This window comes from Camelus dromedarius, chromosome 5 (genome assembly GCF_036321535.1).
Source record: "Camelus dromedarius isolate mCamDro1 chromosome 5, mCamDro1.pat, whole genome shotgun sequence".
Classification (NCBI taxonomy): Eukaryota; Metazoa; Chordata; class Mammalia; order Artiodactyla; family Camelidae; genus Camelus; species Camelus dromedarius.
In genome coordinates this window covers 29800480-29825293 of record NC_087440.1, presented here as the reverse complement: position 1 = coordinate 29825293, position 24814 = coordinate 29800480, and the positions used below count along the sequence as shown (strand labels likewise).

Genomic DNA, 24814 nt, shown 5'->3' with positions numbered 1-24814 from the left:
ATGAGAGGACTCTAGCCCCACAAAGGGGTAGAATATAAAGACAGCAAGGCTGAAACTATGGCTCTTTATTTTCACATGGACAGCTCAAAGGAAGTCATCAGTAGTTTTTGTTTGATGTAAAAAGAGGGAAAAAGAAACCTACACGCACACAAAATCCTTGGGCTGAAAGGAAACCTAAGTCTTACTAGAAGCCTGGTTAAAAGATTTGTAGTTTTAGTAGGGAAATACAGTGCAGATTTCTCTAGAGAGCAGTTTCAAAGAAGTTTGGGGGTTAAGAAATGTAAAGCTAGTTTGGTGGGCTTATTTCCCAGGCTCGAAGCAATTTAGGGGAGGTGTCACAGTGCCAGGTAGAGGGTGATGGGACAGTGGTCACTGCCCAGAGCCTTGGAACGGATCTTGCTGTCACACAATGCAGGCAACAAAGAGTGAGACAACAAAAAATAATCAAGGCGCCAACCGACGTTTTTGGATCGCGCATTCATCATGTAGGTCCAAAAGGTGTAGGCATAGGCTGTATTAGGGTAGAGGTGCCGGAAACTGTCAGCCAGTGGCACGGCCTGCAGCAATTCCCCAAAGCCTTGACGCTCTTGGGGAGTGAAGCCAGCATTCTTTTTGTTCCCCTTTGGATTTCGAAGGTCAATTTCTTCATGAGCCACATTGAGGTCCCCACAAAGCACAAGGGGCTTGCGGGAAGCCAGACCCTTCAGGAATTTGCGAAAGGCTTCATCCCAACGCTGCCGGTACTCCAGGCGTACCAGACCTCGGCCTGCATTAGGTACATAGACTGTTACCAGCACAAATGCATCAAATTCAGCCACAATCACTCGGCCTTCTTGATCATGTTCCTCCTCACCTACAGGAATGAAACAGCCAAAAAAAGCTTAAGAAAAGGAAAAGCAGAGAATAAAGGAATCAAGAATTGGGACCGGAGTGGGATATCAGCAATTGGTTTGGAAGAGCTTGGGCTTTAGGAATCAATGGGGTCTCACCAATGCCATAGGAGACTTTGATTGGGCACTGGCGGGAGAGTAGGCCCACACCACTGTACCCTTCCTTGTCTGAAGGAGCTGACCAGTACTGATGGGGTAGTCCAGACAGCTCTTGAAGTTCAGGTGGCAGTTTGTTCTCTGAACATTTGGTCTCTTGGAGGCACAGGATATCTGGGGCTTCCTCCTTTACCCACTGTGAAATGAAAGGTAGAGAAAGTAGTATCAATTCAGCAGACATTTGTTGAAGAATCTACGTGCCAAGTACTAGAGAGAGACAGGTGAGAGTTTCTGGGCATAAGGGGTTTAAGTCTAGCAGTACAATACTTAAAACAGTTACAAACTACGTAACTGGCAAGGAGGGAAGAAAGGGTGTTACATGCAACACTGAGATTTTTTTTTTTCTTATAGGCAATGGATAGCCAACTAAGATTTTTAGGCTGTTGGAAATGCTGGAGATACAATGGAGCAAGTCCAGCATCAAGGTTTTTCTGACATGCTGGGGAAGAGATGAGAACTTTAAACAAGACACTGGCAGTGGGACTGTCAGAATGGCATTTAAGAAATACAAGTGGTATGACTTGGTGAAAATTCTCCTTTTACCTTTTCCACAAGAAAACTAACTACATATGAGAAAAATTAAACCTAGTACTGGGGGCTAAAATGGGAAAAGGCGATTAAACGCCAAGATCAGCCCCTGCTCTTCCCTCAATTCCACTCACATCTAAACCTTTCTTCTTAATCCAGGCTCGAAGCCCATCCACGTTCCAGGAACAGATCTTGAGCGTGGCTGATTTGCCACTGGGTGAGGTTTTCTGATCTGGGGGGTCCTCATACAGGGCTGCTCCCTCTCCTGCTGCCTCTTTTTCGGTTTTTTTTGCTCCCGTCTTACTCTTCTTGGCCTCTGGTTCTATAAAATAAGTAATACATAGTGATAAAAGTTGGCGGTATCCAACTTTGATCCGGAGTTAATGAGACCCACTGAGAGCCTGCAGTTGCCGCGACTTCACAAACTGCAAGAATATGGAGTCGGTCTGTACTTCCCCTTCATCGCGGAGATTATAGCCATCCCCATCGCAGTCTCTAGGGAGAGGGGCCCATTTCATTCTCTTACCAGTTTTGGGCTCTTCCCCGTCTTCTGCCACCGCTCCCTTTTTCCCACGCTTCGGCATCACTGTAACGTACGCCTTTCTGCACCAGTTCCAAGTCGCCCACCGAAGCAGTATTTTTACCGCGTTGCCTATACACGCAAAGAAGTCGTGAAACCAGCTAAGGCAGGGGAAGACTCCTCCCTCGGGCGCCCCCGCACCAGGTCCCGCCTTTCAAACCACATTATCCCTGAATCTTTTCCCCGCCTCCGTGCACCCTCGGCCTTTCAGCCCCTCCACCTCAGGATTAGATCATTTATACTCCCTTGTACCCTCCTCGCGAGATCTGCCCTCCAGCCAATCAAGGGACTCAATTTAGGGTCCTGATTTAGGCTTGCGGATCGGACGTCCAGAGAAGGCCCTGTAATGGGCAAAAGAACAGCAACCCTGTAACTGACCTGCTCGGGTCGCAGCCTGGCTCCTCCTTATCCCAGCACAAAGAAGGGAGCACGCTGTGCCCCCACGTGGGTAACTGGCATGGTCACGTGACCTGAGGTGCGCACCACACGGCTGAGGACTGCTGGTGATTGGCTTATTTGGTACCACGTGACCAAAAGCTCAGCCTTCCCGCCCTTCTCTGTGTCTTCAGGGCACTGAAGGACCCAACCCTCCGTTCTCGGGCTGTTTATTGGTGCGCCAGATTCATGACTCATTCTGCCATCCTGACCTGAGATCCTAAAGCTGTGCAAGAGGAAACAAAATCAGTGGGGGCAGGCTGGCATGGACCCTGGGAGAGAAGCAGACAAATGGATAGGAATGTAAGGCGCAATTGCCGGCTCAGCGTCCCTGGCAGTTAAGAGACCAGGCCCTCGAAGGGGCCTTGATGAGTCGCCGTGACGACAGGGGCGGGGTCGGCGCGGAGCGCTCCCCAGGGAAGTTCCTTGGTGTCCGTCCCAGTACGCGCTGCTACTAGCAGTCGGGCTCGTCCTCCTCTGCGATCTGCCTCCCAAAGCGGACTGGTGAGGGCTCCACGACTCCAGTGGTAGCTAGGAGGCCTGCAGGCGTTTTCTCCCGGGCTCGGGCATGCCGGCGGTGCTGGGTTTTGAGGGCAGCGCTAACAAGATTGGCGTGGGAGTGGTGCGGGATGGCAAGGTGCTGGCGAACCCGCGGCGGACTTACGTCACGCCTCCGGGCACAGGTACGTGAGTAAGGAGTTTTATTTTTGGGGCGCGCTTCTCCGCACAGCATCACCTTATGTCTTCGTAAAAGTTAGTGAACCAGGGCGTGGAGCGCAATGTCACCTTAGAGAGTTTCGATCCGACTCTTTGACAGTATTAACGTCACAAGGCTGTTGGATAGAAGAGTCACAGCCACTTGGACCAGGATCTTCTAAGTTCATTCAGCCTTTAGTGAGTGCCTTTCATGTGCTAACCGTCAGCTGGCTGCTGGATACAAAAGTAAAAGTTCTGAGCCTGCTGTGGAGGGGGACATGTAAAGAGAACTTTACAGCACAGTATGGAAAATAGTATAATGTAGATGCAACCAAAATATTCTAGAATGAGGAGTGTAAAGACTCCCAGCTTAGGTGCTGGACAGGACTAGCTGGCTTTGTGATATTCAGAATTTGTTTTTGGACTTATGTTTCTTTTTTTTTTTTTTTAATTGAAGTATAGTCAGTTAAAAACTACAACAGTTACAATGTTGTGTCAGTTTCTGCTGTACAGCATAATAGTTGTCATACATACACATACATATATTCGTTTTCATATTCTTTTTCATTATAGGTTATTACAAGATGTTGAATATGGTTCCTTGTGCTATACAGTACAAACTTGTTGTTTATCTATTTTTGTTCCTTATTCTTAAAAATGGGAAGGATAATACCTGTGTCACTGAGTCTTGGGAATTAAAGTACCAGACACATTATGACTTTTCATAAATGTTATTTGTAAGTAATTATGTTGTATCTTGCCTACCGTCCACCCAAACACCTGCATATATAGGGTAGGGCACCTGAAACCTTATGGACCTGAAAAGCCTCCCTAAACAGGTGATATTGTGACAGGTCACTCATTAGAAGTGTATGTGTATGTTTAACACTCTTCTGGCACCAAAAATACAAAGATAAATAAAATATCAAAGCCAATGCTTTGAGACGCTTGTGGTTAAAATGGGGAATCTATAGTTGTTGCATGTTAACATATAGTGTGTTAAGAACAGTGATGTGATCACACATAGGGTTTGTGGGGTCACAGAAGATCACCAAAAAGTATGAGGTTGGTATCGCTTGAATTGAGTCCCGAAGGCTGCCTAGGAATTGGGTATGAAGTAGGGCATTACCTTTTCAGCCTAGCTGAAGAGGCTGGAAAGACTATATCTGAAAAAGAAGACAGGATGCATGAGGAAAGTGGAAGAGACTCTTCCTACCCTACTAAAACGTCTATTTTTGACTTCTACTTATCTTTCTATAGAAAACCCTATGATCTCTGACTTGTGTCCATCTCCTAGGATTCCTTCCAGGTGATACTGCCAGGCACCACCGAGCGGTTATCCTGGACCTGCTGCAAGAGGCACTAATGGAAGCTGGATTAACCTCTCAGGATATTGACTGCATTGCATACACCAAAGGTATGGCTGGGAGAGAGCTTGACAGTGGGAGAATATACCTGGAGCCTGACTAGGTCAAAATAGCCTGCAGCTCCCTCTGCTACCACCACGACTCCCATCCCACTTCTCACATCCCCTGCTTCCCCCAGCTCTGTTTTTCCCAATCTCTATAGGATTCTGACTCCTACTTCTGTCCCCCTAGGTCCTGGCATGGGTGCTCCACTGGTTTCTGTGGCTGTGGTGGCCCGTACTGTGGCCCAGTTGTGGAATAAGCCATTGCTGGGTGTTAACCATTGTATAGGCCACATTGAGATGGGCCGTCTCATCACTGGAGCCACCAGCCCAACTGTGCTGTATGTCAGTGGAGGAAATACACAGGTATTTAGAGCACTTCGCCATTCCTTCTCTTTTCATTGTTCCCTTAGGGACTTGGGGGTATTTTTAATGACTGAAACAAAACAGATCTAAAACCACAGGTTCTGGAAGAACCTTCTGTTCTTGCTGATCTTCTGTCTCTCCTCAAATTTGACCTTGGCTGCCTGTACAGAGCGTTTAAGAGCAAGGTCTCTGAAGACATCCTTGCTAACAACAGTTTTGTCCAAAGGCATATGCACAAAGTACCTTGTGGGCATGAAGTGATGATAGTTATAAACTTTCACAAAAGACTTGATCTTTGACCTCATGCCGATTTTCTTCTTGCCTGTAGTAGCTGTCACTTTGCAGGGATAGTGATCAATACCAGCCACCAGAGCATGGCCTATAGGGTCGGTCTAAGATGCAGTCATCAGTGCTCTTCATGGTGACTGGCCAGGAGCAACACTGCCTTCCCAGGTTTCCTGAACTTGCCCGTTTCTATAGCAACCACTCAGGTAGCTCCATCATCTCTTCTTAATTTCTAAGGAACTATTCCAGCCACTTTCATGTTCTGTCTGAGTGGCAGAAACTGCAAGAACAAAGCTGGACTCATCTGAACCTAAAATGTGATATGCTAGAAAACCCACAACAGAGTTGGTAACATTGCATTTTTGGGCAGGATGATTAGAATATTAGATGACTTTTATATATGTGCTTATAAAGATGAGGAATTTCCAGTTTAGAGAGGGAAAGAATGGTAATGATTGAAGTATTCAAAAGACATTTTCATTTTTATTATTTTGGAGCTTTTTTTTTTTTCTGTGAACCTTAGCAATTAAAACTAAGGGGCACTATTCTGTTTGTTTCTTTACAATAACTTCCTGTTTTGTTTTAGTTACTGGTGGCAAATATGCAGAAGTTTTTACTCTAAAAGTGTGAAAATACAAATCATTTTTAAAATAAGAACCATGAGTGGTAGAAGATATTTTAAATTTATAGGTGAAGCCAGAGTTGTTTGGGATACCTTACAAGATCTTTTAAGGCTGGGATTAAGAACTCCAGCCTGCCTTTCCCACATCACAGCTGGCGAAATTTTTGTGAGAAATAGTCACTGTCCTCAGCTTATGAAAGTACATAAGTTATATTCTAAAACTTCACTTTGTGAAATAGTTATTAAAGATGAAACAGGTATTCCCATGAAAATGATGTGGGAACTTTAACCAGTGGAGGGCAAGTAACTGGTTGAGGCCTGAAGGATGTCATACGAGACTAGGGCCTTGGGGTGTGGAAAGTAGCAGTGGAAGCCTGCGAGAATTAATGGAGGTGAACGGTGATGGAGTTTTCTCTTCTTTTCCTCTTCCCTTTTGAAGCCTGCTTAAGTGTTATTAAAAAAAAAATGATTAGGTAGGGAGGAGTGGATAACAGAAATAGAAAGGCAGACTTTTTTCTTCCCAGCCTTTTGACAGTTGCATAAGATTTGCATCAGAGCAGAAGAAAATCCCCAGCTGCACCAGATGGGGAGAGGGAAGCACTCCCTGTCGCAAGCATGGGGCGTATTTGTCAGTGGGTGATAAATACTCTTTGTGCTAGAAATCGGTCACGTATGAAGAATAGACCTAAGTTGGTTGCCAGTACTGAGTTGGATAGGCCATTAGTCTACCCAATATGGAATTTCTGAGTTTTTTAAACTCTACCTCTTGTTTCCAAATACCAAATACCACCATCCTGGTAGTTCTGGAAGAACTCTGGTTCCCTGCCTCTGAGAAGGAAAGCCTGTTCGCTAGTCCACACTGTCTAGGCTGCTTTTAAAGGATATATCAGGAACCTCCAAGCTAGAAAAATGTATCCCAGATGACAATTTGCTTCTGCCCTGACTTAGACTACTTTCTGTAGATGAGGAATCTGCTCTGGGAATTCTTGGTATATATAGTCTTCTCAGATAAGAGGTATAAAAAGTACCCATTGAGGGTTTGGAAACGTACTTTTTCTCCATTGCCTATTGGAAGCGCTAGTGGCCATGTTGATGTTCTGCTGTGTTCTTCCCCAAAGCCAAATGCTCCTCTTTACAGACTTGAGGTTTCATGGACATCCTCATCACCCTTAGGTGATTGCGTATTCAGAACGTCGTTACCGCATCTTTGGGGAAACCATCGATATCGCTGTGGGTAATTGTCTGGATCGATTTGCTCGAGTGCTGAAGGTAAGCCATTGGGGCTACGGGGAACATAAGATGTGAATGAATTTCTGGGAAGCCATGGAAAAGGAGCGAGAAGGTAGTAAATTAGCATTCTGTGCTTCCTGGCTATCTAACTTCATCCTCTTTTGCCTTCTGCTAGATTTCCAATGACCCAAGTCCAGGCTACAACATTGAACAGATGGCAAAGCGGTAAGGGGACATAAGGTGGAAGGAGGCTGACTGGTGGGGCGCCATATGCATTAATGAGGTTTGGGAGGGCTTTGGAGGGTGAGCAGCCAGCTGACTACGGGCTTAGTGCATCATATACTCACTCCCACATAGAGGCAAGAAGCTAGTTGAGCTGCCATACACGGTAAAGGGGATGGACGTCTCATTCTCGGGGATCTTGTCTTTCATTGAGGTGAGTGTGGGAGATGGGAGGAGATGGCCATTTCCGTACTTTTTAATGAAGCCTAAGTGTCTTGCTCACCATTGTGTTTCCTGCATGTAGCACTGTGCTGGCCCATTTTAGATGCTGAATAAATACATTCAGCAAGTATTTATTGAACGTCTCTGTGTGCCAGGTACTGTTTAAGGCAACAGTGATACAAGATGGAAAAAACAAAAATCCCTGCCTACTTGGAGCTTGCATTCTCATTGGGGGCAGACATACAGAAACTGGAAAAAGAAGAAGGAAAAAAGAAGGGGGGGAAATAATAAAGTAAAAAAAAAGGGTCATATGGTGACAAGTCCTATGGAGAAGAATTAACCAGGGTAGAGGGGTGCCAAGGCAGGCAGTCATAATTATTGAATCCTGAAGGAACGCTGCTAGTTTTATAGCTCAGTGCCTGCAAAGGGCAAGATGTCATAGGGCGTGTGCTGGGAAGTTGAGTTGTGGTGAAATGCAGTGATCTTCCAAGTGCACTGATTTTTTGCTCTCATGTCACCCCCAGAACCACTACTCATTATTTTATCTGTTTTCCCCTTTAACTATAGGATGTAGCCCAGCGGATGCTGGCCACAGGCGAGTGTACTCCTGAGGATCTCTGTTTCTCCCTGCAGGTAGTGGGGTAAAAAAAGCGGGTCGGAAGGTTGGAGCTGGAGGAGCATTTGCGTGGTAGACAGAACCAAGCTGGGATCGCCTCTGACGTTTTCGCCTTGTCTGCCCCACAGGAAACTGTGTTTGCGATGCTGGTAGAGATCACAGAGCGAGCCATGGCACACTGCGGCTCCCACGAGGCCCTCATTGTGGGAGGTGTAGGGTGTATGTATCATTGAACTGGGCTCCTCTTCCCTGATTTGGGCCACGTGCATCTTCCTCCTAATACTCGAAATCTCTCAGACTTTGGGGAAATTACTAGTTTTATTTCTTGTCCTATGCTTCCCAATACCTGCCTCCTGCAACCCCTACTTTCTAAGGCAGTGCACATGAGGTGTACAGCTAGACTGGAGAAATGGCTAAAACTAAGCTAACCCTACCCCTCCCTCTTCGTAGGTAACATGCGGTTACAGGAAATGATGGAGACAATGTGCCAGGAACGCGGAGCCCGGCTTTTTGCCACAGATGAGAGGTAAAGGCCCTTTCCCGTTCTTAACTTCTCCCCTCCCCCCCAACTGCTGTGATTTTCTACCCTTAGATCACAAACTTCATATCTCTTTTCCTTCCCAGATTCTGCATTGACAACGGAGCCATGATAGCCCAGGCTGGCTGGGAGATGTTTCGGGCTGGACACCGGACCCCTCTCAGTGAATCTGGGGTCACACAGAGGTGAGTACCCCCTGGGAGGAGGTGGGTAGGATTCTGTGGGAGGTAGGCAAAAGTCATCAGCAGGGAGGAGGATCCAGAGGGCTGAGGGCAGAGAAGGATGGAAGGTCCTAAGGCATAACCGTCCACCAAGTTTTTCCTGTTTTTTCACAGGTATCGGACAGATGAAGTAGAAGTGACCTGGAGGGACTAACAAGGTTAACAGGATCGGAGTAGGCAGAGCCCTACGTGGAGCCCATGGGGCCCTGGGCCTTAATCTTTGTGCTGACACAAGCGTCCTGACAAGGCTGTGGATTCCCCTCTCCCATCATTTGAACCTCAAGACGACTCAACAATAAAACATTTTTTTTGGTTTTGTATGTTGGTAATCAGCTCATGTTCAGGAGTGATACACAGCTGGCACTGGATAAATCGTTGCTGACGGGGTGATGGGTAAGGAGGCAGGGGCCGGAGCAGCCTGTTGGCTGACTGCAGGTGGCTGCTCTGGAGCTGAGATGGAGGGGATAGCTTAGATGTTCTAACCTCCCCTTAACAGTGCTGTTATCATTAATACTAATTTTAGCATCAGATCTTGTGCCAATTGCTTTATATTCGTCTCATTTAAATTCTTTGAAGTATGAGTACTCAGGATCTCCCTGAAAATAGACTAAAGCCAAGTGTAATTTCATACTAACTGTTAACTCAAAGGTAAAACTGTCTCCCCTCCATATACTGAGTCCTACATACACTTCCCTTGGCAGATTTGGGGGGCCCCAAGTACACATCTCTCCCCACCACAGCCACCAGCACTAATCTTGTCATGTCCTTTGTCTTGTTTATGTCAGTCACCACCAGAAGTCCCGAACTATCAAGTCACTGCTCATCTTTCGAAGTCTAGTAACCATTACTCTCCACTCCCTTTTTTGTCCCCAGCTACCTCCGTCTTTTAACTCCTGAAATTCTTTTTGTGATCTCTGAAGTTAATAGCTAGTCATTAGCAAAACTTCCCTATATCCTCAGCCTCCTCTCTGAATGTTCCATTTCCACAGTCCTGCTCCAAGCCCTGGTTCCTCCCGAGGCCTCTGCTCCTCCCACCAGCTCTGGTGCGGGTGTTTTCTCTCACACCCATTGTATCACTGAGCTGGAGCCAGTGCAGTTCTCCCCATTTTTCCTCCTACTATTTCTAGATTACTCTCTGTCATCCCTAACATACCTCAACTTTGAAAGACAAGTCAATAACTCATAAATCTTGGTGATTTAAATATCCAGGTAGATTATCTTCCTGACACTCTGGTCTCAGTTCTTTGCTCCTTTCTCCCCACTTCAGCTACTCATTCCCCTGCTTATATTCTAGACCTACAGCTGCTCCAGATCTCAATCTCAAACATCCCACTCCCACTATTCCTATTTTTCCAGTTCATTCCACATGTCTTTATTTCCCTCCTCCACCTGAATCCCAGTCATGAGGACTTCGCTGCAGACACCTCATCTCCCTCCCTTGCCTCTTGGTTTTGGTCATGCTCAGCCCTTCGCCCACTTCACGTCTAGACCCGTGCAGCTGAAAGGGCCAGGAAAAAAAGGCTGACTTGCCTTACTTTAAATTCATCACTGTGAAACTTAAGTAGGTCCTTTATGCTACTAGCAACATCCCTACTTCTGTCACTTGGCCTCTTTTCTGATCACTGTTTTATTCCTTCTGATCCCTCAAATCTCCAGCATCTCCTCTCATCCTCACTTTTACTTTGGTAGAAAATGGAAACAAATCAGAAAGGTTCACAGGCTCCTACCACTACGTCTATATCCAACATTGATCCCCGTACACTCTGTTTTCCCTCCTGTTACTGCATAACAGTGGTTCTCAACTGGGACTGATTTTGCTCCCAGAGGACATTTGGTTGTCACACCTGGGAGGTGGTGCTACTGGGTAGAGGCCAGGGATGCTGCAAAATATCCTACAATGCACAGAACAGCCTCCCACAACAGAACTACCTGGGTTTAAATGTCACTGGTGTCAAGGTTGAGAAACGCTGCTCTAAACAGGGCTCTCCAAATCCTGGTGTAGCCGGTCCCATCCTCCAGCTTTCAAGGACATCTCTCAACAGCTCTCCCTCCTTTTCTGTAGAGTTAGTATTCCCCTTTCTCTCCTGGGGAGCCCTCTCAGCACACAAACATGCTACCATTTTCCTCATCTTACAAATACATAAACCTCTCTTGGCCCCATTCCTTCTAATTTTCCTGCTCTATTTTTAAAATATTATTTTTTAGGGTGGTAGTGGTAGAGTGTGTGCTTGTCATGCACAAGGTCCCTGGTTCAATCCCCAGTACCTCCTTTAAAAATAAATGAATAAACCTAATTACCTCCTCTTCCAAAAAATAAACAAATTATTTAAAAATAAGTAAATAAATAAATGGTCTGAATAAAGAGACAAGCTGGAAGAAATTTTAAAAAATAAATATTTTGTATTGTTGAGTTACAGTGTTATACTAGTTTCAGGTGTACAACATAATGATTCAGTGTCTGTAGGTCATCTTCCATTTAAAGTTATGATTAAATACTCGCTGTATTCCCTGTGCTGTATAATATATCCTTACAGTTTATTTTTTCTGCTCTATTTTATAGCAAAATACCTTAAAAGAGTCGTTTCCACTTCCTCTCCACCAATTCTCTATTCCTTATTACTTTTTTTTTTATTGTTTTTGGGGAGAGGTAATTAGGCTTCTTTATTTTAGTGGAGGTACTGGGGATTGAACCCAGGACCTTGTGCAGGCTAAGCACATACTCTACCACTGAGCTACACCCTCCCACCTTCCACCAATTCCCTATTAACTCCATGGCACCAACACTGTTCTTACCACCATCACCAGGATTTTGCACAAACCTAAATCTAATGGCATCTTCTGCTTCATCTTGCATAAGTTATCAGCAGCATTTGACACCCCATCTTTGAAATACTGTCTTTACTTGGCTTTAGGACGCATTCTCTGGTTTGCCTCCCAGCTTACCAACTGCTCTTCCTGTTTCCTTTGCTAGTTTCTCCTCATCTCCATAACTCTAAACTCTTAAGTTCAGTCCTTGGGCTGCTTTTCTGCTTATACACACCTGCTGTGATTTCATCCAGTCTTACACATTAAAACCATGTCAGTGTGGGTGACTCTCCATTTCTAGCTCCAATCTGGACTTCTGTCCTGCATATCTAGCTGCCCATTGGCATCTCGACTAGGGTGCTTAATAGGCGTCTCAAATTTAACATACACAAAATTGAACTTATGTTCTCCCCAGCTTCCTGCTGCAGTCTTTCCTGTTTCAGTGAATGACAGCTCCATCCTAGCTGTTCATGTCAGAGCGCCGTGATATTATCTTTGATACCTCTTTTTCACCTCCTCCGATCACACTGACTTTACCTTCAGAATATATCCAGAATTCCATTTCTCACTTCCACTGCTGCCACCCTTGCCCAAGACAGACTTGTCTGTCTCAGGATTATTGCAGTAGCTGGGCTGTTCCCACAACTGCCCGCTTATAGTCAGCTCTCAACACGGCAGCTGGAGTGAATAGTGTTAACATAGAGGCCAGATTATGTCACTCTTCTCAAATCCCTCTGTGCTTTTCTACATTAGTGAAAACCAGAGGCCTTTAAAGGCCCTAGACATGACCTGGCTGGAGATGCTGTCCAGGGGCCTGACATCTCTCATTGCCTTCATTCGTGGAAGTCAGCAGGACACACTGACCCTATACTGTTAGTTTAAGAGACTCAGGAGAGACGGAGCTAGGAGGAAGAATCCACAACTCAGGTCTCAAGAAGCCATGATTTTAGTCTCTTGGCTCCACCAACTTTGGATAGCACAAAAATCCACCAGGACTGGACACTGGTTAGGGGGGTCAGTTAGCACCAGGCACTGTGACTTATGAATAAGGCAGTGATAATGTTCAGAGCAGTGATCAGCTCAAGGTGTCACTCCCATCGCCTCCTCTCTGTTCTTCCCATCCCACATTCCCAGGGATCTCACCACTCTACTTCCGTGTTTTCATCCTGTTCAGACCCCTAAGCTCCCTCAACTCTTCCCTCTGTGCTCCCCACTCCCTCCTGCCTCTTTAGAGGAGTAGGGGGCTATCATTCTCCTTCTTCCCTAGGACCCTCCCCCAGTGATTGCCATGTTTTCTTATAGTGGCTGTGCCAGAATAAACTGTACTCAGTCATGGCTTTTTTGGGAAAGACCATGGCGAGAACCATGAACCTCTGTGAGACTACCTGTTCACCTTCCTCATTGCTGTAGGCTCCTCATTATTGGTGAGTTCTCCTCCACCCCCCACACCAGGCTTCATTAATCACCTTTCCCCTCATGCTCTCCACTGCCCAACCTCAGGCTTTTAGGGCCTGACCCTAAAGACTCTTTCCTAGCTCTCTAGTCCTGAAAGTGGATGAAAACACCTGCTAACTTGGTGGGGGTGGTGTGTGAGGAAGGTGGAGTGGGGAGTTGGAACTTTCATCTCTCCCAGAGCTGATCTGAACACCATTGCCCCCATCATCTCCAACTTTTCCCTCTGCTCCTATGCCCTCGTCAACTTGGGCTATTTCCAGGTCTCCCTTAGCCGATTGTCTGGTTAGTATGAGCAGGTTTGGGAGAAGGCCCGGGGATAGGAGGACCTGGGAGAGTTGGGACAGCATCCTTAGGGGGCAGGGGTGGGTGGTGCTGAGGCTTGGACAGGGATGGGCTGCATTTGCTCTCCTCTGTAGGCTGGTGCCCTTCCTTCCACTGACACAGTCCCTGGCTCTCCCTCCCGGGCTCTCTGCTCCGCCTGCTCATCATGTTCCTCCTCACCTGGTGGGCAGCACTCATCGCTATATTGCTCATCCTTCTGCTGCTGCCCTATACATCCTTCAGGAAACCTGGTGAGTGAGTGGGCAAGTAGGTGAGGGAGTGAGATACAGCAAGAGGCTGACCCCCATACAAAAAAACTGGTGGTCTCTGGATTGGATCTTGCCTGCAAATGAGTTTTGTTCGTATTGCACAGCACCTGTAATTTTCAAAATTAACTGCCAACATTTAACATGCATCTGGTAGTCCAGGGCCTCCATCCCACATTACACACTCGGCTAAAGCCAAGGAGCTGCTGTCCCATGGGACTGGGCAGGCACTCTCCAGTCTGCCACAGTTCCCACCTGGTCCACTTTATTCTTGATTGACCAATTTTTGCAGGTTTTTGAGTTTTCAATCTCTTCTCTACGCATAAGAGGAAACCAGCTTCCTAAAATCTGGGAGGAGCAGCAGAGGAAAAGGAAGGGAACAGAATTCCAGTAGGGCAGAGAGAGTAGGGTGCCCTGAGGAGGCGGTGCTGTCTAGCAGGACAGATGCCACAGGAACCAGGCTGTGCTGTGAGATAGAGAAGCCTCTCTAATACCCTTGGTTTCTCTCTAAAATGCCCAGTGGGTGGGGAAGAGCTGTGGGATGGGATTCTCTCCCCATGAAGCAGTGTATGTCCTAAATCTCATTTCCAAGCCCCTGTGTGATTTGAGATGTTTCAGAAAATAGGACTGACAGAAAATAGGTGTGCAGAGTGGGAGCTGCCTAGGGCCAAAGTGCCAGTATGGCTGGCATTTCAGCAGCTGTCAAGACCAAAAGTCCTGCCTCTATGGGCTTTCTAACTGCTACCCATGAGTGAACCAGAGGGGAAGATTAGAGATAAATCTTACCTGGCCCATTGCCCAGCATAAAGTAGGTGCTCAAAAATCAGCAATGACTTAAGTGGATTCATGTAGGTGGGGTGATACCTTTGAAGATGGGATAAAATTTAACATGCCTTGCAACTTCTGGGAAAGCTAGGTGAAGAGATGAGTGAATGCATTGCTTCCGGAAAGCACTGATTTCTGCCTCTGCCTGCCCTTCTCCTCAAGCCATGAGCATGGTCTCCCCTGACGTCTGATGAGATCGTCAGTGCCACTCTGTCCTCTGCCCTTTCCTGCTTTGTTTCAGCCCCCCATATATTCCAGGTTAGTTGGTACCTTACCAAGCAGCTTGGGGGAGAAAGGAGAGAATGTTATCTAGACAGGGCCATGCCAAGAGTGTACTTTTTTGGTTGGGGAGGGTATAGCTCATTGGTAAGGTATGTGCTTAGCATGCACAAGGTCCTGGGTTCAATCTCTAGTAACTTCCTTAAAAATAAATGAATAAATAAACCTAATTACCACCCCCACCTCAATTCCCTCCTCTGCCTGCCTGCCTTGGACTCCCACTCCATGCCTGCTAGCTCCATGCCCAGAAGGACAGTCGCGGTCACCACGCCCACTACTCGAAACTCACTTTCAGGACCCATGTTCAATAGCTGCACCCCATGCTCTGGAAGGGCAGCACACAGAGACAGAGGGTCACAGAGACTTTGCTGGCTGATATGATGCCTCTGTGTGATTCTTAAAATGACTCACCCAGACTGGAGTCTCAAAAGTGCAGGCTGGGTGGTCAGCTGACTTGAGAAAAGGGCACACCAAGAGAGGGGATAGGCATTACCTGGAACAGGTCCAAAAGGGTCTCCACAAAGCCCAACACATGCACAGCCATGGCTACTGCATTGATGAAAGCAAAGATGATTCCAATAGAACTGCCAGGTTCCAGTTCTGTGTGAGATAAAGAAGTAGGTGCCACCTTAAAGGAGGGAAAAGAGAAGTCAGTCTGTGGTCTTAGAAATGCCCACAGGGCAGGAGCCCCTGAGAGATCAGGGGATTGCAACAGACTCACCAGTCTTGACCTTGCCATTGGTAGAGATGCCTGAGATAGAAAGGTTGGAGACAGTAGTGACTGCAGCCAAGAACAGGATAAAGAGGCATGTGAACCCTAGAGTGCGTGGGAATGGGGCTCCTTTAATTCACTCAGGCCATGCCCCAAAGCCGTTCCTACTGCCCAGCAGAAACCTAAGCTCGTACCTATGCCTGCCTGAGCAGTGATCCAAGCCAGCCGCAGATAGAGGATGACACCCCGTATGTCCAGCATGCAATGGATCTGGGGGAGCAGGATAGAGAGGGAGGAGCCAAAGTCACCCTCAGCCGTCTCCTCTCGCCCTCAGAGGTACCCTTGAGACTCTTCTTGGGAGTGAAGTTCTCTTTCCCTGCTTTGATCCCCAACCTTTGGGAACCCTGAGCGCCAATCCGTTACCATGACTCCCATGACACAGCCAAAGCATACTGGGACCTTGCCAGTCCTGGCCCCCAAGTCATCTGGATCATCTTCTTGGGGGTGTGGTTCTGCTTGGGTCTCCTCAGCATAGGTGGAAGCCACACTGTCCCCTGGCTGAGACAGCACAGATGCAGCTGAGATGCCAAGACCCCTCCCCAGCCAGCATGTCAGCAACAAGAAGGACAACTGATAGACCTGGAGGGGCTATGGGGGGAGGTCACTGCCAGGGCTTTTAATGGAGGGTGGATGATGGCCCAGAAGAGCAGGTTTCATCCAACCTTCGGAGGTACACTGTAGGGCATGGGTCACACCATGGCAGAGCCGAGCAGAGCCTCCAGAGACATGTGGTTGAGGTGGAGCTGTCCCAGGACTATGGAATTGGCAAAGAACTCAGAGCAGGGTCCATTGTCCTTGTCCTTGTAGGATGGGGGAGGGCAGAGGCCAATCTGGGGTTTGTCTCTGCTGGATAGAGGTTTCTCCTCTTCCTGGTGGGAGCCCAAGGTGTTGACTGTCTTGTCTCACCCCAGTGAGGCTGTAAGAGGATCTGAAATGCCTTAATTCAGGGAGAGGGTGCAGAAGCTGGTCACTGTTGCCCATTTAGCCAGTCAGGACAACCACAGGCTGCTTCTCTGTCAACCCATTTGTGGGAGTACAGCCTGAGGGCTGGGGATGCTACACTGGGTACCTGCAAGCTGAGAGCAGGGACAGCGCTGAAAGCTGGAGGGGATGCTCTGCTGAGAAATCCACCCTTCCCAGCCCTCCCCCATGAGAACACCACCCCACACACATGAGTGTAAGGAAAAATTCAGCTTTGCTCCTGGGTTGTCACCTTGTAAGGCAATCTATTCAGCCTGGACCAGCCTTTTTACAGGCCAGGAAATCCACCCCCAGCAACCCTTGGCCTGGGAGAAGGGAGGGAAGGGGCATCACTTCCCTGTTCTCTAATTTCCTTTCCCATGATAATACCTGGAACTGCAGGGAAGCATGATTGTCCAGATGTAGGAGGGTCTAAGGATGAGAAAGGCCGCTCTCCCAGGCAGAGGGAGTGGCTGTTGGTACCCTGCTTCAAACAGTGAGAATGCTTGCACACTGCTCTGCCATCCAGTCCAGGACTCTTGTTCCCACAGCAGCAGGGATCATGCCATGTTCCACTATCTGATCCTCATCCCAGCAACCAATGGGATTAGACCCCTCCAGATTCTTAAGACTCAGGCTTGGGTTTGCTTTCTCACCATTGACTCCACCTTGGGACAGGGAGGAAACCCCTCTCTGGGTTGGGTCACTTATGGCCGTTAGCCCTGACTCCTGCCCCCTTCTACCCCACCCCTCTGCTTTCAGCGGACCAGAGGGGATATGTTTGAATTTTAGTATTGGTCTCTCCAGAGTGCCAGCTTTATTGTAGGCAGAAAAATCAACAGTCAAAAGCCAGGATTGACCCAAAGCACACACTTTACTCTTTCTTCCCGCTTTTCCACAGGACTCTCACAATCCAGGCTCTCTTCATCCACCCTCTCCAGCCTAGTCCAGTGAACGCAGACTATCTGGCCTGGCTCACTCCACCAGATTCGCATTCTCCTTGGCTTTTGAATTTGCCTCACTCAGCACCAGGACATGACCTACAAGTGGAAGGGGGAGGAGGTCATCTCGGGACGAGGCCAGGGGATTGGGTGTCGCAGTTTGGGCACCCAGAGCCCAGCCCCTAACCCGCCAGCGCTGGCTATAATTAGCCGATGCCGGCCCTGACGCCCGATGCGGGGGCGATTACCTCAGCCACGCTGTCTGAAGTAGAGCAGGCTCAAGTAAGAGGGCAAGTGGATCGCTGGTGTCTTGGGAGGGTGACCACGGGGATGGGGACAAGAAGGACGGGGTACAGTCCCGGGTACTGAGTCTTCACACACACACTTCTTGCGTGCCTTGCTGCACCTCGTCAACCTCTTAGTTGTGCGGTGGAGCCTGGACGCTCGAGCCTTGGGATGGGGGAGGGGACTGAAGTAGGATGAGGAACTAACACGTCGCCCGTCCAGAGGCAAGGCTTCCTCTGACCTCTCTGGGTCCAGTTCTTACTCCCTCTTCTCTCTCCTCCAGCGAACCTGGGCCAAGAGCTTCTCGGATTCAACAGATCGTCGTCGGTCAGACCCAGAGCAAGCCTCTCTTCCGGTCCAGAAGGACAGCCTTGACCTCACTTTGCCAGCCCGGAGAACCCCTTCCTGGCCCCCGTCCCCGGACGAGGATCCCAATTTGCCCCTCTTTCCTCTGGAAGAGCCTGGCACCAGGCCAATGGTCCCAGGGAGCCTTCCCTCTCCAGCTTTGTCCCTAGAGGAAGAAGAGGAGGAGGAAGAGGATGAGGACGGAGAAGACACAGCAGAGCCCGAGGAACTGCGCAGCGAGGAGCATCCCAGCCAGTTTTTCGCGGAGGCACAGCGGCTGCGGGAGCAGAGATTGTTGCTGGATGAAGAGGTGTCAGTAGGGGGGCGAGTATACGGGGTGCATCGGGTTATCTTGGCCGCAGTCAGTAGCCTCTTCAGAGATAGGCTGCTGAACGGCAGAGGTCAGCAACCCACCTTCAGCCTGGAAGTAACGCCCGGGGCCTGGGAGGCCGTGCTGACCTTTGCCTATGAGGGAGTGCTGGGACCCGCCCCGCGGGGGGATGTGCTGGTCGCGGCTGAAGCCCTGGGAGCGCCCCGGGTAAAGGCCGCAGCCCAGTGGGGACGCGAGGGAGCAGGAAGCGCCCGGGAAGATGCAAAGCACCCCAGACAGACAGAGGAGCTGAGAGAGAACTTGCGCAGCATCGAGCTCCTGTACCAAGAAGGCATCGGATGTGACCTGGAGCTGGAGGCAGGCGGCTGCCGGCTGCAGGGTGAGATCCTGTGGGGCATTGCGTTAAAGCAGGTGCATACGCCACCCGGAATGGTGTGTGCAAGCAGCAGATGGTTCGATCCCTACCATAGTGATTTTGATCCTTGCTGCAGTCAGAATTTCCCTCGGGTGGCCTTTGGTGCCTCTCCAGACCCACTGAGAATGGGCATGCGCAGTTGAGTTGTTTTCCTAGGCGCACTGATAGATTTACGCTGAGTCTTTTCCTGTGCCCAGTAACAAGAAATTTCCAGCCAACTGGCTGGAGCTGAGGGTATAGTCCATGCCAGTAGAACAAGCAGGAGGTGACTGACTCAAGCAGAGATTAACCTAAGGCCCTTCTTGGCATCTTCTATTTAGGGAACAGGAAAAGCCAGAAGAACAAGGTGGAAAAATTTAGTGTGTCCTTTCCCCTCAGTGTGTTTGACACCATGGTAAATGTAGATTCTACAGCAGATGAACAAGGTCTGATACTGTTTTGCTACCAGGTCATGACACTTTGAAGTTAACTCTGCTCATCACCAGGAAAGCAAAAGAGGGTTGAATAACTTCAGTATTATTCAGATTCTACTAACACTTAGTGAGGTACTGGGTACCAGAGATTTTTACACATGCCATCTCTTTTCATTCTCATTGAAAACTAATGAGGCAGATACTGTTGTCCCTAGGTGCAGATAAAGAATATTAAACTCAGAGATGTTAACTGGTGATAACCAGGATACAAGCCCACATCCACTAGCCCAGTCTGCTTTCACCAGGCCATGCATTGCCTTCTATGCAGCCAAATCCATGACACATAGGACTTGGCAAATGGAGTCAGAGTGCAGACACATGAAAGTTTAAAATCAAAAGGGGTTAGTTTAGATATGATCCAGTTCAGATCTTACACTTTATTGATAAAGAAGTCAGACTTTAAGATATGTCCAAAGTCGCATGGCTACTGCTTAGTAAGAGGAATTACTGGGACCCAAAGTGCTTCTGGGACTCCCAGAAGGAAAAGCATCCTATTTTAGTCAGCTTGGGCTGCTATAACAAAAATACCATGCACTGGGTGGTTTAACAACAGAAATTGACTTCTCATAGTTCTGGAGGCTGAAAGTCCAGGATCAGGATGCCAGCATGGTCATGTTTTGGTTAGGGTCCTCTTTCTGATTTGTAGATGACCCCCTCACTGGATCCTCTCATGGTGAAGAGAGAGAAATCATCTCTCTTGTCTCTTCTTATAACAGATTGCTAAAGTGTTGGTTATCATTTCCGATTGCACTAGATGGAGGGGGAATTTCAAATTTCATAGTCATAAAATTCTCCCTAGGGCTCGGAATTTAAACATACTTATATCACTGCTTACACTTCCTTAAGAAATATTCCAACATAATGGTGGGAATGTGTCTCTAGCAAATAATGAGTAAGAAGGGGCATTAAATACAAGTGGTTGTGAGTCCTTTGACAGTTGGCTCTGAGTGTGGTTCTGGTGTAGACCACAGTTTGGCCTGTGGTCTTGGGTGGTTGGCCCAAAGTTGGGGTCAGGAGGTTGGGAGAGTGCCTAGTAGTTTGCAACACTCTAGATCCCTCTCTGCTTCTCCCTCTTGCAGTGCACCGAGCGGCCCTCGCCTGTGGCAGTGAGTTCTTTGGGGCCATGCTCCTGAGTGGGATGAGGGAATCCCAGGGCACAGAGGTGTCTCTGCACACCATCTCTGCCCAGGACCTGCGACTCCTCGTGTCTTATGCCTACTCCGGGGTTGTGCGGGCAAGGTGGTCAGGACTGCTGAGAGCCGCCCAGGCTGCTCTGCAGTACCAGAGCTCTTCCTGCCTGGCCCTGTGCCAGAGAGCCTTGGCACGAGGCCTCAGCCCTGCTCGTTGCCTGACCCTGATCCCCATGGCTGAAGCCCCTGGGTTTGAGAGGCTCTGGAGCAAAGCGCACCACTACCTCCTCACCCACCTGCCCGCTGTGGCTTCGTGTTCCACTTTCCCTTCTTTACCGGCTGCCTGCCTGGCTGAGCTCCTGGACAGCGATGAGCTACATTTGCAGGAGGAGTTCGAGGCCTTTGTGGCTGCACGGTGTTGGCTAGCTGCCAACCCTGAGATCCAGGAGTCAGATGCCAAGGCCCTGCTTCGATGTATCCGCTTTGGCCGCATGTCTACCAGGGAGCTACGGAGGGTACGGGCGGCCGGATTGCCTCCACCCCTGTCCCCGGACTTGCTCTATCAGCTGATGGTGGAGGCTGAGGTTCCAGGACAAGAGAGACGGAGGGAACCTGACCAGGCCCTGGTAGTGATTGGCGGGGATGGGCTCAGATCAGACATGGCCGTGAGACAGCCGTCCCGAGGAGTGTGGTGGGCCCGGGCCTTTCGCTGCGGCACAGGACTGGTTCGCACTGTGGATTGGGGACGGCTGCCTGCCCTGCCTGCCCCAGGGCGCTTCCGGCATGGGGCTGTCAGCCTAGCAGGAAGTGAACTCTACGTGTGTGGGGGACAGGATTTCTACACTAACTCTAACACCCTGGCTTCGACTCTCAGGTACGGGCCCCTGAGGATGGCAGGTCCCAAGGTGGGCAGCCGAGGGAGGTTGGTGGCCCAGCCAACTGCAGGCTCCCAGGGTCACTATTCCCATCTCTTGACCCCCTGCGTCCAGGTGGGACCCCAGTCAAGAGGATTGGGAGGAGGTGGCACCTTTGTGCCAGGCTCGGAGCCTTTTCCCCTTGGTGGAACTGGATGGACTGCTTTATGCCCTGGGCGGACAAGACAATGGTGTTGCCCTCAACTCTGTGGAGACTTACAACCCCGAGGTCAATGTCTGGAGGTGAGCAGGGAAGGGGGCATTTCAGGCATCAGGGAGAAGCTAGGGGACTGGGAAGAGGAGAGCTGAAGATGACCGTTGCCTGACGCGTGCCCTGTTCTCCCTCAGGCCAGCACCTGCACTGCCAGCACCACGCTTTGCCCACGCAGCGGCTGTTTTGGAGGGCCGGTTGTACGTGAGCGGTGGCTGCAGCGGGACTGGCCAATACCTGGCCTCGTTGCTGCACTATGACCCCAAACTTGAGAAGCCGGGGACATTTCTGAGCCCTATGGGGGTACCTCGGGCTGGCCACGTCATGGCTGCTCTGGGTGAGCGGTTGTATGTAGCGGGTGGGCTAGGTGAGACTGGGGACCTGCTGAGCGTGGAGGCCTATGAACCAAGGACTGATGGCTGGACTCACTTGACGCCCCTGCCTTCCCCCCACGTGGGGGCTGCAGGTGCTGTGGTGCAGGGGGAGCTACTGGTTCTGGGGGGCTACAGCCACCGTACTTATGCCCCCTCCCACCTTATCCATGCCTACTGTCCTGGCCTGGGCCGATGGCTCTGCCTGGGAACTCTGCCGAGGCCCCGGGCTGAGATGCCTGCCTGCATCCTGACGCTGCCCGCTGTGCAGCACATAGCTTTGCTTCCCATGCGGCACCAAACTAAACCTGCTGGGTGAAGTGGGAGCATCGGTGGATGCGGGGAGGAAGGGATAAGAAACATCATGGAAGAAGGACAGAGATGATGCAGAGAAAGAGAAGGCCTTACTCATGATAGTATTTTATTCTAGCACAGTGCTTTACAACTCATAAACCGCTTTTGTATATATGATCTTCACTGAGGAAAAGGTTCCAGAATTCCTGGAGAAAGAGTGTTGGGGGAGGGGAGGCAGCTGAATACCTAGATAAGGAGAGGAGACCCAGGGGCAAGTCTACAAGGTTTAGGGACCCTGGCACGATTTTTGCTGGGCAAAGTGCACTCTTCTGGGAAAACAGTGAAGAAGCATCAGTACCAAGGTGTAGGGGCCATGAGAGGACAGTTGGGATAATGATTCTGACCAATGGAAGAAGGAGAAGAACGTGGAAAGGACATCTGTGGAAGAGTCGAGGGGTGTGGGGGAAGGACTGTAATTGTTGCTTATCTTTACTCTCCAATCCCTGAGATACCCAAACACTCATGACAATGTTCTTTCTCAGATAACCTGTAGACCCAGTCTAGCATTCCCTCAGCCAGACACCACAGGCTGCCCCTAAAAGCCTCTTGGTTTCCAATCTGAGGGGAAGTTCCGTCTGGATCGGGCACAGCGCAGGGGCCCGAGATGCAGGAAGATGAGGTGGGAGCGCCGCCCACGGGGAAGATAAGGAGGGCAAAGAGGGAGGCGCCCGTGGTGGGAAAAGGATGAAACAAGATTTGAGGGCATGTGGTAGATGAAGTTAGGAGACTGACTGGCTTCTTTCCTTCCCTTTGGGGTGAATCGAAGGAGCAGGAGGGAAACAGTACAGCTGCAGTGTGAGGTCTTAAGTTATGAGAGGAAGTGGCAGAGAGAAGAGTGAGAGGCAGAGAAGCCCCACAAAAGTGGTTCTCCCCTCTCTCGCTTTCCTCCAGAGTTTGGGAATCCATTTCCCTTTTTCTCAGCCAGGGAAAGTTGAGTCAGATGCTTCCTCTCTCTCTTCCTTCACCCTGCTTTTCCTTCCCTTTTTTCCCTCTCTTTTTTCTCCTCTCCTTTCTCCCTCACAGTTATTAATTATCTACTATGTGCCAGGTACTATGTGAGGTACTAAAGATCCAAAGGTCAGGGAGCTCCTGATCAGCACACAAACTTGTAAACAAATACAAGTTTTCTAGTGGACTTAGAGGGATGGACACTTGCCTCGTAGCTCTCACGAGAGCCGCTTTCTCTTATACCTCATAGTTAGAGACAGGAGAGCTCAGAGGATGGAGAAGGGAACTCTACCCAGCGGTGGCTTCTGTTAGGGAAAGCATCATCAGATGGATATAGTTTGAACTGGATCTTGAAGGCTGCCCAGAAACTCACCAGGCAGAAAAGGAGGAAGGCACTCCAGTCAGAGGAAAGAAGCAAGTTGGGTGGGTAGTGCCCTGTGTCTCCAGAGCAAAGGGGAAGTCAGTATTCCAGGGGTTCTTCAGAGAGTTCTTCTGCCATTTGCCAGCCTAATCTTTTCTCTGGAAGCTTCCTGAAGACAATGGCTTTCACTTAACAATTGTAAGTTCCCTCCCTCCACAACTTCCCTAAACCTTTCCTGTCTGGTATTTCCACTTCTGACCCCTGAGCAGCTTAGGGCAAAGAAGGGCCAGTTCTTTCCCTTTTCTATCACCATTGTTTATTAAGGTTTTCATGCTGCTAAAGGTGAGAGGAGGGAGGCCCCTTGCATCTTTCTCCATCTTGGTCTGGAGGGGCTTGACTTTTATTTTTTTTGAGATTTTCATTATTTTAATAAGATTGTTTTTTCTATATCTCTGTTTAGGAACATAGTTGAAAATGAGGAGGGGTAAGTAGGATATATGAGAGAACAGAGAAGAAAGATTAAAGAAGACAGGGAAGAAGGAAATTGGAAGCACTGAGTAACTATAAGGATTGAGTCTTTAGGGTGAACTTCTGTGAACCTGTTCTTTGTGATTTGTATGCAAAGATAGGCTTAAATAAAGGTTTCGCCATGATTGAATCATTCTTGTCTGAGTTGCTGTATTATAAAAAGCATTCAAGCTGTCCTGCACCGGCTGTTGGTGTGACCACCGTTCCATCGTTGAGCGGCCTTTGTGGCGTTCAAGCCCGCGATGTGCCCCCAGTCAGGGCTTTGGGGTGCCAGTGGAGGCTGGCACAGAATGCAATGACAACGGCTTCAGAGAGGCAGAATACGCTGCCATCAACTCCATGTTGGGCCAGATCAACTCCTGTCTGGACCAGCTAGAGGAGAAGAATGAGCACCTCCATGCCTGCCTCTAGAAGCTGCTTGAATCCAACCTGAAGACTCGCCTTGAGTTCCGTCAGCAGTTCCAGGAGGTCCCCAGCAGTGTGAGCAGCCCCTGGGCTCTGGGAGCCCC

General features: G+C 49.1%; 3 protein-coding genes and 1 long non-coding RNA gene across 5 annotated transcripts; 2 read left to right on the top strand and 2 right to left on the bottom strand.

Moving 5' to 3' along the window:
• Positions 1-50: 50 nt before the first annotated feature.
• APEX1 (apurinic/apyrimidinic endodeoxyribonuclease 1) lies at positions 51-2647 on the bottom strand. Of its 2 annotated transcripts, none has more exons than XM_010990224.3 (5): positions 2533-2647; positions 2101-2226; positions 1709-1896; positions 990-1182; positions 51-853 (listed from the first exon to the last, which is right to left on the bottom strand). In XM_010990224.3, the coding sequence occupies exons 2-5, from the start codon at positions 2156-2158 to the stop codon at positions 336-338; spliced, it is 957 nt and encodes a 318-aa protein (XP_010988526.2). In that variant the 5' UTR covers positions 2159-2226; positions 2533-2647; the 3' UTR covers positions 51-335. The 2 variants fall into 2 exon arrangements, with proteins under 2 accessions (XP_010988526.2, XP_010988527.2); XM_010990225.3 differs by having other exon boundaries at positions 2407-2541.
• A 95-nt stretch (positions 2648-2742) lies between these two features.
• On the top strand, positions 2743-9335 carry OSGEP (O-sialoglycoprotein endopeptidase). Its single transcript, XM_010990226.3, has 11 exons — positions 2743-3272; positions 4583-4702; positions 4884-5059; positions 7140-7235; positions 7372-7421; positions 7554-7632; positions 8208-8273; positions 8385-8475; positions 8707-8782; positions 8881-8979; positions 9130-9335. The coding sequence occupies exons 1-11, from the start codon at positions 3158-3160 to the stop codon at positions 9167-9169; spliced, it is 1008 nt and encodes a 335-aa protein (XP_010988528.2). The 5' UTR covers positions 2743-3157; the 3' UTR covers positions 9170-9335.
• An 8218-nt stretch (positions 9336-17553) lies between these two features.
• Positions 17554-19336, bottom strand: LOC116153481 (uncharacterized). Its single transcript, XR_010380898.1, has 3 exons — positions 19066-19336; positions 17888-18435; positions 17554-17738 (listed from the first exon to the last, which is right to left on the bottom strand). It is a non-coding gene; the product is annotated as an uncharacterized LOC116153481 (long non-coding RNA).
• KLHL33 (kelch like family member 33) lies at positions 17757-24435 on the top strand. The gene is made up of 5 exons (XM_010990227.3): positions 17757-17921; positions 18208-18979; positions 20568-21492; positions 21608-21775; positions 21881-24435. The coding sequence occupies exons 1-5, from the start codon at positions 17853-17855 to the stop codon at positions 22431-22433; spliced, it is 2487 nt and encodes an 828-aa protein (XP_010988529.2). The 5' UTR covers positions 17757-17852; the 3' UTR covers positions 22434-24435.
• Positions 24436-24814: the final 379 nt, after the last annotated feature.